This window comes from Zingiber officinale, chromosome 1A (genome assembly GCF_018446385.1).
Source record: "Zingiber officinale cultivar Zhangliang chromosome 1A, Zo_v1.1, whole genome shotgun sequence".
NCBI lineage: Eukaryota > Viridiplantae > Streptophyta > Magnoliopsida > Zingiberales > Zingiberaceae > Zingiber > Zingiber officinale.
Genome location: NC_055987.1, coordinates 188,336,390 through 188,349,847, shown reverse-complemented (window position 1 = coordinate 188,349,847; position 13,458 = coordinate 188,336,390). Strand labels below are relative to the sequence as shown.

The 13,458-nt window shown below is 40.5% G+C and overlaps 1 protein-coding gene across 1 annotated transcript; it reads left to right on the top strand.

The window, feature by feature from the left end:
* The first annotated feature begins 4,498 nt into the window (after positions 1-4,498).
* Positions 4,499-11,198, top strand: LOC122038766 (serine-threonine kinase receptor-associated protein-like). The gene is made up of 7 exons (XM_042598696.1): positions 4,499-4,877; positions 6,274-6,409; positions 9,063-9,144; positions 9,721-9,896; positions 10,297-10,434; positions 10,511-10,650; positions 10,750-11,198. The coding sequence occupies exons 1-7, from the start codon at positions 4,760-4,762 to the stop codon at positions 10,983-10,985; spliced, it is 1,026 nt and encodes a 341-aa protein (XP_042454630.1). The 5' UTR covers positions 4,499-4,759; the 3' UTR covers positions 10,986-11,198.
* Positions 11,199-13,458: the final 2,260 nt, after the last annotated feature.

Below are 13,458 nucleotides of genomic sequence, written 5' to 3'. Positions count from 1 at the left end.
TGGCTGCCGCTCGGCCCAAGCCAAAGAGGAGGTGGACCCCTATGTTCTGCACCTTCCACCAGACGGATACACACAACACGAGGGATTGCCGAAGCATTCCCTTGTTGTCCAATCCCGTTCCCAGGAAAGCCGAACGACGGTCTCCTCCCATCGACAGGAGACATAGGACTCATGAAGCTGACCGGACCCACACCGAGAGGCGACATCAGCAGACACCCGATCGGCACCGATCTCCGAGGCAGGAGAATCGCCGGGCGTCCAGAGAACGGTCACGACCGTCTGCTCGGGAGGAGGAAAACCGGAACAATACTTCCCGGGGCGAGATCAACGTTATTGCTGGCGGACCGACCGGAGGAGACTCCAATCGAGCCAGAAAGGCGGGCGTCCGACAGCTGCAGATCCACGCGGTCGGCTGTAGTCAAGAACGGGCAAGTGGACCGGAAATCACTTTCGGACCCGGGGACTTAGAAGGAGTAGAAGTGCCCCACGACGACGCGCTGCTCGTTAAAGCGGTAATAGCAAATTACACCATTCACCGCATATTTGTTGACACAGGGAGCTCGGTCAACATCATATTCAAGAAGGAGTTCGATCAGCTGCAAATTGATCGAGCCGAGCTGCTGCCCATGACGACCCCGCTCTACGGGTTTACGGGCAACGAAGTTCAGCCGGTCGGACAAATCCGGCTGGCCACCTCGCTGGGAGAAGAGCCGCTCAGGAGGACCAGGACAATCAACTTCGTGGTGGTCGACTCTCCATCATCCTACAACGTCATTTTGGGACGACCGGCGCTCGGCGAATTCCGAGCGGTTGTCTCAACCTTCCACCAGAAGATAAAGTTCCCAGTGGAAGACAAAGTAGGAGAAGTGCGGGGAGATCAGCTAGCAGCTCGGCGGTGCTATATAGAGATGATCCGAGCGGAAGCCTGTTCCGCTCGGAAGGCACCCCGAATCGAGGTACACGCCATAACCGAGAAACCTCCTGCTTTAATTTATGATGAAAAGGAGGAAGTCCAGATCCATCCGACCCGATCGGAGGCCACGACTTTTATCGCCTCTGATCTGGGGAAAGAACAGAAGGAGAAGCTGATCCAGTGCCTCCAACGAAATTATGATGTCTTCGTCTGGTCGACACATGAGTTACCCGGAATTTCGCCGAGCCTGGCGCAGCATGAATTGCATGTCCGACCGGACGCTCGGCCGGTAAAGCAGAGAAAAAGGGATTTCAGCGCCGAGCAGAATACTATTATCCGGGCAGAAGTAGAAAAACTTCTGAAGGCCGGCCACATACGCGAGGTGCAGTTCCCAAGCTGGCTGGCCAACGTAGTCTTGGTCTCCAAGCCGGGCGGCAAGTGGAGGGTCTGCATCGACTTTCGAGACTTAAACAAAGCATGCCCCAAGGATTTTTATCCTCTGCCCCGGATAGATCAGCTGGTGGACTCTACGGCCGGCTGCGAATTAATTTGCATGCTTGACGCCTACCAAGGATATCATCAAGTCCCGCTCGCCCGGGAAGATCAAGAAAAAGTAAGCTTCGTAACGGCCGACGGCACATATTGCTACAATGTGATGCCGTTCGGATTGAAGAATGTCGGGGCCACCTATCAACGCTTGATGAACAAAGTGTTCAAGGAGCAGATCGGGCGGAATCTGGAAGTTTATGTGGACGACATTCTTATCAAATCCGTCCGAGCGGCCGATCTTTTCAAGGATATGGAAGAAACCTTCCGCACACTGCGCAAATATGGAGTCAAGCTAAATCCCCAGAAGTGCTTGTTCGGAGCTAAAGGAGGGCGTTTCTTGGGGTACATAGTGACCGAGCGGGGAATCGAAGCAAATCCCAGCAAGGTAAAAGCACTGCAAGACATGCCGCCCCCAAGAAATACAAGAGAAGTGCAAAGGTTGACCGGTCGGATAATTGCTTTATCCAGATTCATCTCCAGAACCGCCGATCGGAGCCTGCCATTCTTCAAAATCCTGCGCAAGGCTACTAAGTTCCAGTGGGATGAAGAGTGTGACCGAGCATTTGAAGAATTGAAGACATATCTAAATTCTCTGCCTGTGCTGGCCAAGCGGAGTCACTGTATATGTATCTGTCGTCAACTGAGCATGCTGTAGGCTCAGCACTTGTGAGGGCGAGCGGCGAAGAGCAGCCGGTGTATTTTCTAAGCCACATTTTAAAAGATGCTGAATTTCGTTACACTGGGCTCGAGAAGTTGGCTTTAGCTTTGGTTTTAGCCGCTCGGCGCCTTCGACCGTATTTCTTGGCTCACACCATCATTGTCCGGACGAACAGTCCACTCGGAAGAGTGCTGTTGAATCCAGAAGCGTCCAGACGGCTTATCAAGTGGACGACAGAATTAAGTGAATTTGACATCCAATATCAGCCCCGTTCGGCGATTAAAGCCCAATCTTTGACTGATTTTGTGACCGAAGTGCAAAGACCAGCCACTTTCTCAGTCTCTGGTGTTGTTTTCTAAACCTTGATCTTTAAGATTTAACACCATATGGGTTGATGTGAGGGGTAAAATAAAAAATAAACATGTCTTTTAGGAAATAGGAAATCTGAAAGTTAGAAATTTAGTAGCTTCTAATCAATTACTGATTAAACTAAGATCCCAGGTCCTATCCAAAGATTTTCTCTCCACTATTAAATGATTGGCCAGAGAGTCAAAATGGGCAGGTGCTTGACTTAAATCTTTGCATGAAAATCTTTTAACTGTTGTCATCAAAGAGTCTAATGATCTAGGCTAGCATGGTTAAGCATTATGCATGGCACTGAGAAGCCCCATAGTGCATATTAGATTTGAATGGATTTGTCAATCTTGCTGGTGGCCATCTTGATTTAGTTAAAAGCATGCGCGAAAAGATGTCAATGATATATCGAGCTCATAGTATCTATAATACCTGCAAATTCAACCTAGCTCATCAGGGGGGTGGGAGAGGCCTTAATTAGAGGATGGTTCATGTAGGACCATTGAATGAATGCCTTTCTCCAGCTTTAGCTATTGAATGCTTAGCACTGGTGAGTAGGGGAGGGGATATCACAATCCAGGTTCCCCCGACCACCCGCCGACATGGTTGAGTTAGACCTTGCCGCACTCAGACACCCGACATCCCCACCATTATCTCCGGTCGCCATCCTTGTAGTTGTGCATCTCTTCTCTTGAATGTTGCTGTCTGCACCAGCATTGTGAGGGGGGGAGGCCCACTCTGTACATAGTCTCTCATGGTCTTAACACATTTAGTACTGCCATGCTATCTGCTTCCTCATTTCTGTTTTACATCTCAGTCATTAGAGCAAACACAGCTCGATGATGATGATGATGATGATGACGACGACGATGATGTTTCAAAGATCAGCAAGCCAAGCGACTCGAACTCGGGATGTCGCTTTCTTGAGCAAACTGAGACGGACGTTCTCAACCAGACTGGAATTGAATTGCTGCTCTCTTTTTTTGGATTCCTTGTTTGGGTTTTGGGACATGTGACATGTTTGATCTTTGGAGGCCTGGTGACAAGCATGACAGTGGATACTGCACCATGTGGTTGGGTGGAAATGGAGGATGGTACCTGTTTGTGGTCCTTTGTACATTTGTTGCAGTTTTATCATGGCCTTTGAGTCAGGCTAAGTGGAGTTAAAGCAGTGGTACCTACAGCACAAGCATTTAAATTTTCTTTCATTCAGGGCCGATTCAACAGCCAGCAACTTCACCTACTTTGCGAATCGGAATCGAACCGATCGATGAACCACATTACGCTCGACCTTTACGATTCAACTTAGTGGTTTCCGGTTATAGATGCACACCCCTGTCATGTTTGGCCTACGAGCAAGAGTTGCATTGGAGAGTAGAAGAAGAGTTTCGAGTAGAAGAAGAGATCAATTGTTTGCCTTTCTAATATTTCAGGCTTTCTAATGGGCCGCTCTTACTTTGGGCCGGCCCATTAATTAAGTCAGTAGGCCTAAATAAACAATCTGAAATGATGTTTTTAAAAGGGTAAAAAAATTATAGCTCATCGACATTTTATCTCTTATAGTCAATATTATATTATAACAACATTTTAACTTTATTTAGCACTAATAATATTTTATTATAGTAAATATTTCAATTTATCACCAAGTCAATATCATGTTATGACAGTTACATTGCAGCATTGATCGTTTTTTCTAGTAGATATGATTTTATAATCGCTACAAAATATATAAAAAATACTTTAGAAATGAGACACTTTTATAATGAATAAAAATAAAACGTATTCTAATAATAAAAATAATATCACTTTGATTTTTGCTAATTTAAAAAAAAAATACAGAAGGGGAGTCAAAATTTTGACAGACTTTGAGGAGTAAGTGAAATTTCTCTTAAGTACTGGGACCTCCTCGCATATTGAGCGTCAAAGGCGAGGAACGTAGGCGACTCGGGAGCTGTTAAAATCTTGATCGGACGGCGAGTATTCCATCTCGTTCTTCCTTTCCGCGTATAAAAACGCGCTCCCCCTTCACTCACCGCCGGGGCCGTTCCTCGTTCTTATGATGTTTTTTTTTTTTGCTCCTCTTTTTGTTCCCAGAGACTGATCCCGCAGTTTTGTAGATAATACGTTGTTCTTGGCGATCCCTGCATAGGATTCTTGTCGATCTCCATCTTCGTTTTCTTTTTAATCTTCGAGGTGGATTTGTTATTGTTAGAAATTATGGGGTTAGGGTTTCTTATTTGCTAGTGATCTCTGCGCCTCGACTGTCGCATATCCTTCTTTAATCAATGGAGAAGAAGAAGGTGGCAGTTCCTCTTGTGTGCCATGGGCATTCGCGGCCCGTCGTGGATTTGTTCTACAGCCCTGTTACACCGGATGGATTCTTCCTGTTCAGTGCAAGCAAGGGTGAGCATTTCTTTGTTTCTGTTGCAATTAATTGGGATCGGTGATTCTTGAATTTGTAGACGATCGCTGCCAATAATGAAGAAATTAAAAGATTTAAGTGTGCAGAAAAATAAAATAAAGCAAATCTGAGACTTGAATGTAACAATAAGATTCCTCTATGGATGTATCGACGGATCATTCTTGATGTTCTGGTTTGTCAGTCTTGTATACGTGATCAGTTACTGATTTTTCACTTATTAAATTGGATAGAAATTACTATCCCTCAACTTGTATTAGTCTCCTATGTGGATCTAGCCATAAGAAATATTATCGTATACCACAGCACATAAGTTTATGCCAATGATTTTTTCAAAGTCTTTGAACATGTTTTATTTCTTATCCATTGGCGTCTTGCATAAATTGTTTGCTTTCGCATATATTTCAGTCTTTCTGGCCTCTTTTAATACTATTTCGAGTAGTGTCCCATCTTTTCATACACATTTATTATCCTTATCATTGCTCGCTTAAAGGAAATAGAGGAACTGTGATGAAAGATAATGCTTTTACATTAATTGACATGACACTAGTGGGCTGTTTTTACCTAGGAATGTTTGGAGGTCCTACTGAAGTTCTCAGATGTAAGTAATGAATTTCCTTTAATATTCGTCAATTTGAGCAATGTGCATACTTCATTATGTTTGTGGAAAGGCAGAAGGAAGAGAGTGCAATGGTGAATTGAGTCCCATTGATGCTACGCAAATTAAGAAAATAATATAGTGAAGAGAGAAATCATAAAAGAAAAAGGTAAATGTAGGCATATGCTTTAGATTGTCACATATGGTTTTAAAACTTTATATCTCACAATCATTTTTCATGTCTTGATTCTGAATTACAAGGTGAAAAATGCCTTTTTGAGTTATAATCCCAGTGTTTCCTGTTATTTGATCACTGAAATATTTGAATAATTGGACAATTCTTGGAAATTTGGAGTTAAGGTTTTCAATGAGATATATTTCAGCCTTTAGTACTCTAACGATGGAGTCTTATTGCTGATCCTCTAGTTTTCTTTGTTTTACGACACTATCTAATCTCATAATTTTTATTGTAAAACTTGTTTTTCTCCTGATGAGCATTATGCCTATAGATTCATAAAACTTGCCAATATACTCATTATGTTTCTCCTTTTTATCATGGCTTTTGTGTTAATTTTCATTGCAACTTCATATAGAATAAAATATTGATGATAAGATTCTCTAATTTGTTTCACCTTGATTTCTGCCCACGAATGATTCTGGTGGGTAGCCCTTTTCCATGTATCTGGCAAAAACATTTTGTAATGTCTGGAGAAATTGCATACTAAATTAGTTTAATATCTATTAAATCCTCAACAAGGTATTTCAAATTGCCAACATCGCAGATGCAAATCCAATGCTTAGAAATGGTGAGACAGGAGATTGGATTGGTACTTTTGAAGGGCACAAAGGTGCAGTTTGGAGTTGTTGCCTTGATACCAATGCATTACGTGCAGCTACTGGATCAGCTGATTTTTCTGCGTATGTCATTTTTTCTCGAATAGGCCATAATGCATGACAAAATTTATCAAAGTTAAAGTTGGAATGATGTTCAACTTCAGTACGATAAATGTGCTGTGTATTTAATCTTGTGTTCCTTGAATATTTTGCATTACATTTTCTATTTGTGATGACTTATCCTTCTGTTATATTTCAAGATAAGCAAATAATTTAGCTGTGTTTTTGTACATTTGATTCTCAATCTAGTATTAATTACTTTAGTCTTTTCCTTGTTAAAAATTTGTATCTCTGCTTTTGCCTGATCTTAATTGTGTGTCTTTATATTGACATTTGGGACAATAGCATACAACTATGTGAATACAAAGGGTAGGATGTCTTTCATATTGAACTTTGAATATTTCTTTTTAGGATATCTTGCATAGAAAGATACACAAGCATTTAATAATGCTTATAGGTGAAACCTAAAGAGAGAATATTGGCTTAGAATAAAAATGGCGAACATGGAAGATTTCTTGCTTCCTTTCATGTCCCTTTTCCTACAAAGTAGTTGCACGCCAACAATCATTTGAGATATCATGAGGAAAACAAGCACCATTTTTTCTGTTACATGATGGATACAAAATGGACATGCCATTATCTTTATTTCCAACGATATGTTATCAAGAGATCTTGTATGCATAGACCTTTCTTTTACCATTGATTTCACTTCTGCAATCACTGGACAGCTACAAGGTTAAGAGGCTCAACGAAAACCTTGCTGCAAGAAGATGAAGCAAATAGAATTACAGAGGTAGGCACTGCTGAAGCCCTGTTTGAGAGTGGCAGAACAAGTTCACTACTTTTTGAACCATCACGAAGAACAACAAAGTTCTAGAGCTCAAGGATACCTCCCCTCCTACCTTTGTGTAAAGATATAGATAGGAGATTTGGGAAAGAGGATTTGCCAAACCAAGCCACAGCTGCTGTCCAATTCAAGAAGAATAAAGGATTGTTGGAACTCATTATGGAGCACAAAGGAGAGGGAAAACCAAGTTACATTGATTTTACCACTGCAATCACTGAACAAGGACAAGAGGCTCATTGCAAACCTTGCTGTGAGAAGAGGAAGAGAAATGGAATCACATGGGGAGGCACTGCCAAAGCTCTGCTTGAGAATGGAAGAACAAGTTTACTTGCTGGAGCCTTCACAAAGAGCAATGAAATTCGAGAGCTCAATGATACCTTCCTTCCCACTTTAGTTTGAAGATGTAGAGAGGGGATTTGGGAATTGTCATCCGGTGCCCACATGTTCTGCATCCTCACTCACCAAATTGAGGGTAGTTGCAATTGGGCTGGATTTGTACAGAAGAGGTCATAGGGAGAGAACAAACTTGTGAAGGTCAAAGACGCCACAGTGAGAGGTGGGGAGCAAGAGTAGCTTCACAAAGGGAAGAGACTGTGTAAGGGATTCCTCCTCCTAACATGCTTGTGGCTTGGGATTAGAGAGTCACTGGTAAGGTTTTGTAGCAGGTTGGGTTAGTGAGTTAATATAACAACCTTAGCATATGTTTTAGATTTGCATGGTTGGGCTACTGAAAAGAGCTTTCATTCAAGAATGTCTCCTTTAAGCTTGGCCTTTTGACTTATTGCTCATCCAATAATTGTTGGATTGATTGAAAATATGCTTCTTCTCCACTCAATAAAATGATTTGAATCATATCGAGCCTACAAGAAATTAAACTTCTGTAGGTCAGGGTGTCTATTCGTCTTCAACATTACACTCGTTGATCTCATCTGAATGGTTTACCTACCTTTACCTTTCCCCTATCATGTGTTGTAGTTTGACCTTTTGTCTCCGAGTGACTAACAACCCTGGTTGAACTAGGTTGGGATTAAAATGTTGCAATTGATGGTGCTACTAAGTTGCCAAATTATAGGTGATTTGATGCATTTTGATTTTCTGCATCATCATCCTTAGTTTTGTGACCTTTTTTCTCAATATGATTGGAGAAGGTAAGCCTTTTTGCTCACTATCTTATTCAATTGTGTTCGTTCATTCTATCATTATCTTCCTCATTTTGTGCAAATGTATCATCAAAATCTAAGTCAGTTTACATTTCATCTCCTTTTGAAGCATTTGCACTAATAAGTGTTATTTATATAGATCATTTTTCTAATGCCTTTCGCAGACACTGTTGTTAACTTTAAAATGAATTAGTCCAAGTAAAAATAATTTTTCACTAGCTGTATTGTGAAAGATTCATAGTATGATTTTTCTCAGGAAGGAAGCTGGTTCCCAATTTTATTGTTTCTCATTTACAATAAAATAAAAGTATGGCTTCATCTGGTAAATTAGGACTTGTATTCAAATCTAACCAAACAATGGCCTGTTGTATACACATCGGAATTTAAATAGTATTTTATGAATGAGATAATTGTTAGTTGTTCGCATATATAGATCAGTTTACCTAAACTGGTTAGCTGACCTATCATCCATCTATTGGACAAGTGCGGACTGATATCTTAAATCATGGTACTGAAAACTTTCATTAGGACTAGGATTCAAATATTTTTTTCTTGCTCTTAGAATTTAGAGCAGTATGTGCTCTAGACTCTCTTTTTTTTTATTTCCTTTGGAAACATCATCTGATCTCAATATGTTTCATTTGAATGATCTTTGCCTCATTTCTTTCAGGAAAGTATGGGATGCTTTAACTGGAAATGAATTGCATTCATTTGAACATAAGCATATTGTCAGAGCATGTGCCTTCTCTGAGGTACATGAGAATGGTTTGCAGTTTTTCAAATTATATCTTCCTTTTGTTTTGCACTTAGCAGTATTAATCCATTTTATTTCTGTTCATGGATTCTCCAACACCTCATCTGCGATGTGTTTATTGTGTTTTTTCCTCCTTTAGCGCACTTGTTTCCCACTAGCAAAGTCTGGTGTCTGTGTTTGGTATGATATCATTTTTGTTTCTTTCATATCTGCTAAGCTTTACCATTGAGATAAATAATATAGCATATCTGACATTATCTGGATTTTATTTGCCATTGTCTTTCAAATACAAGACAACACTACATGGGTCTGATACTAGGACTCTTCATTTACTCCATATCCCTCTGTAAAACCAGCATTCCAACAATGACATATCATGCTCAATTCTGAGTTCATATTATAGCAGATGATGTGTGAGATCACATCACTTATTCGTCTGTTTTGCTTTACCATCTATACTCGAACTGATGCAATTAATGCCTCCAATTGTCCTTTTTGGATACATTCTTGTTGGCTACAACGAGCTGCATCATATTCTTCTTGTATTAGTCATGTTGCCCATTTTTGGTGGCAGGATATGCACCTGCTGTTGACGGGTGGAATGGAAAAAATATTACGGACATTTGATTTGAATCGCCCAGATGCACTTCCTAGAGAGATTGATAAGTCACCTGGTTCAATCAGAACAGTTGATTGGCTTCATAGTGACCAGACTATACTTAGTTCTTGCACTGATATGGGAGGTGTGAGGTTTGTTCTGTTTATTCCTTAGATGCCCTCTTGTCATCCTCCTTGAATTGCTAGTTTGTTTAATCCCTTCTTGCTTGTTGCTGGTGCATTTGTTCTTTTTTTTTTTTCCTTGAAGTCGTTAGTCATTATGTTTGGTGAGTGCCCCAATATTGCTGAATCAACCTTTTCCATACCGCTTGGCACTGAGGAGATGACAGACAAGCATGATGGTTTTTGGTTTTTAGTTTATAAGAAATAATCTGCTGTTGCTAATATAAATGATATTCTATGTTCTAATTCACTGTTTTACAAAGATCTCTGACATTGATGGTTTTTTTTTCCTATATAGATATCAGTTTACATCCTTTTGAATCATATAGTAGTTCTAATCTTTGTGGTCAATAAATATACATCATCTCAGATTGTGGGACATAAGAAGTGGAAAAATTGTGCAAACACTTGAAACTAAGTCACCTGTTACTAGTGCTGAAGTCAGTCAAGATGGTCGTTATATCACTACTGCTGATGGGTCAACTGTCAAATTCTGGGACGCAAATCAGTAAGCCTACCTCGGCCATTTTTCTTTTCAGCACTTGAGCCTTGATGTTGAAATCAAAATATTGATACTTCTTCAGTTTTGGGCTTGTGAAAAACTATGACATGCCATGCACTGTGGAATCCGCTTCACTCGAGCCCAAATATGGAAACAAATTTGTTGTTGGAGGAGAAGATATGTGGATTCATGTCTTTGATTTCCATACGGGTGAAGAAATTGGTGAGTTCACTTTTGTTGTATTCCATGTTAAGTCTTCATCCATAGAATATTGATCTGATAGGTTAAATAATTCCTTCTTCTTTTGTTCCCCAAGTGCAGTTTGTAACAAGGGTCACCATGGTCCAGTTCACTGTGTTCGCTTCTCTCCTGGAGGCGAATCTTATGCCTCTGGGTCTGAGGATGGCACCATCAGAATTTGGCAGATGGGTCCGGTGGCTGATGATAATGATTCTTACAGCACAAACACGCCTCCTGGGAAACAAAAGGTTGGTGCTGATGAGGTTGCTTATAAGATCGAGAGTTTTCACATCACCAAGGATGAGCTGAGGGAATAGGTTTTCCATCAATTTACATTCTGTTGGTTCCATATCTGCAAGGCCGTATTGCTAGTTTTGCTCTTGTAAGTCGAGCCCACTTGATACCTATGATGCCTCACTAGTTAGATCCTTTTTAGATGATGCTATCAAAGAACAAAAAATCTTGCCCTTCTGTTTCAGATTTTTTGGGTTCTTTTTAGTGCTCGATCTGCAGTAACAGTTCTTTCTCAAGCTTGCCTTTGCCTAACAATTAGTATATGAGCTTTATTCTGGCAATCCCTAGTGCAAATGTTCCTCTTAATATGTCAGGAATCAAAGTTGATGATACAGATCTATATCTGGATGCTTGGTATGTTTTAGACCTCATTGTTGGGGTCGGTTACACTCAGATTTGAGGGGTTTAGTTGTGCTCGATAGATGCAATAAGCATGAAGGAATTTTAAGAGCTCTAACTACAGCTCATTTCAAGTGATTTTCGATCAGTCAAGGATAGTGGAATAATGCGGTGGAAATGCTTCTTCGCACTTGAAGTGAAATGGTTCTCCTCAACATTGCCTTTCAAGTCATATTGTCACCATTTGAAAGTTACTTAAGTTAGACATGTCTCGAGAGCCACACTCAAAGCTTACAATTCAAACGTAGACATTAATTGACACCTTTTGCAATTGTAGAACAAAAATTGTTTGTTACCACTAAAAGCAATTCACTAAAGTGAGTTCAATGTGAAGTTCCCCTAGCATGATTCGGCTGGTTACATTCACATGGCAATTGGTATTTCCAAGTGTTGACAGAAATTTGAGTCCAGAATGAAGATCCATCTCTAAACCATAATTATCATGAAACCTCATCATCTCCTTTAGTTGCAGGTTACCAAAATTACAGAAAGGAAAATTGGCAATTTGCAAATTGGAGTATTGCAAAATTTATCTGCCTTGAAAATGAATTAATGCAATTAAAAAAGAGTGGTGAATCCTATTCAATCGATTCAGGTTTGGACCTTCTTCACATGAGGGATCATCCCTTTTCTCTCAGTTTCCTCAAAACCTAAAATTTCAGCAAAGACAGTTTGTAGCATACTCTTTGCTATCCTGTATGCCTCTGTAGAGACTGCTCCCCTCTCAGCACTCTTCATGGCATCATACAATAGATCATTGTACCACAAGATGGGAGATTCCTCTAAATAGTGACATTCATGATCACTTTCTTGCAGCATCAAGCCATTCTTAGCTTTTCTAGTCCACCTTTTCAGGATGCAATATTCAGGAAGACGAAATGCGCCACACACTACGAAAAAGTCCAAGTAAATGCCTGCAAGGTATCTCTGATCCTTCATATTTAAAGCAATTGCACTATGCTTTCTTCTCAGATTCCTTGAAACCCACAAAATGTCAATTACTAGCATCGCCATCCCTTGCAACAGTAAATTTGTTTGTGGGACCATCTTGAATTTTGACAGGATAGTAGCTGAACGCTTCGACTAGTTCTTCTTGGAACTTCTCAAACACCGCCCTCGTGTAAATGTTGGCTGGCTGTTTCTCCATAGCTGACTGAGTTTTAAGAATTTGTTGGATGTTCAAAGTAGCATGATCTTCTTGGGATTCCTTTGCATATCGGCTATCTATTTCCTGGTCTTGTTGTGCAATAAACATTTGCAAAGTGCACGCTGTGACAACACATCGAGTAGATAACTCTACAAAGAAGGAATCTTTTAGATAGGCTGGAATCCATCTATGACGAATAGCATATGGTATTTGCAACCATTGGTTATCACTGATATTATATTTATCGAGAATTGTCCTCCAATAAACTTCAAACGTCTCCACATTCTCAGCCTCATTAATGAACATTTTTAGTTCATCATGTAGGTCAGTGTACCTGCTGTAGACATCGGATAATTTCCTTTTGCATCTAGATAGGATTCTCCATCTGCATAAGCGATGACATGTCTAAGGAAACACCTTGGCAACTGCTGCTTCGACCGCCTTGCCTCGATCAGTAGTAATTGTCAGAGGTCGCTGGCCACACATTGCTGTCGGCCATGTTTCAAACATCCAAGTAAACGAGGATTCTGTCTCGTCCATAACCACAGCACAAGCAAATACAATCGTCTGCACGTGATGATTTAAACCTGCGAACGCAGCAAATGGCATCATGTTCTTATTCTCCCTACACATTGGTCATGCAGTTTCTGTTATCAACCTGCATTGCATAAAAGCAGCCAGCATTCTCTGCCTGCATCTTCAAAAAACATATTGTCCTAATGCGCTGCCACCATGAGAAACAATTGGAAGTGATGCAGTGACTTCATCTGCTTGCGGATCAGCGTCGTCAAAAACCATATTGTCCTCAACCATCTCATCATCTTCACTGGAAGAATACTCCATCTCTGCTGATTTAATTTAAATGGCAATCTAATCAGCAAAACATTTGAGATGTTATGATTGTAATAATATTTTCATTGGGGTACTGAACTGGAGAAATTGCATTGTAT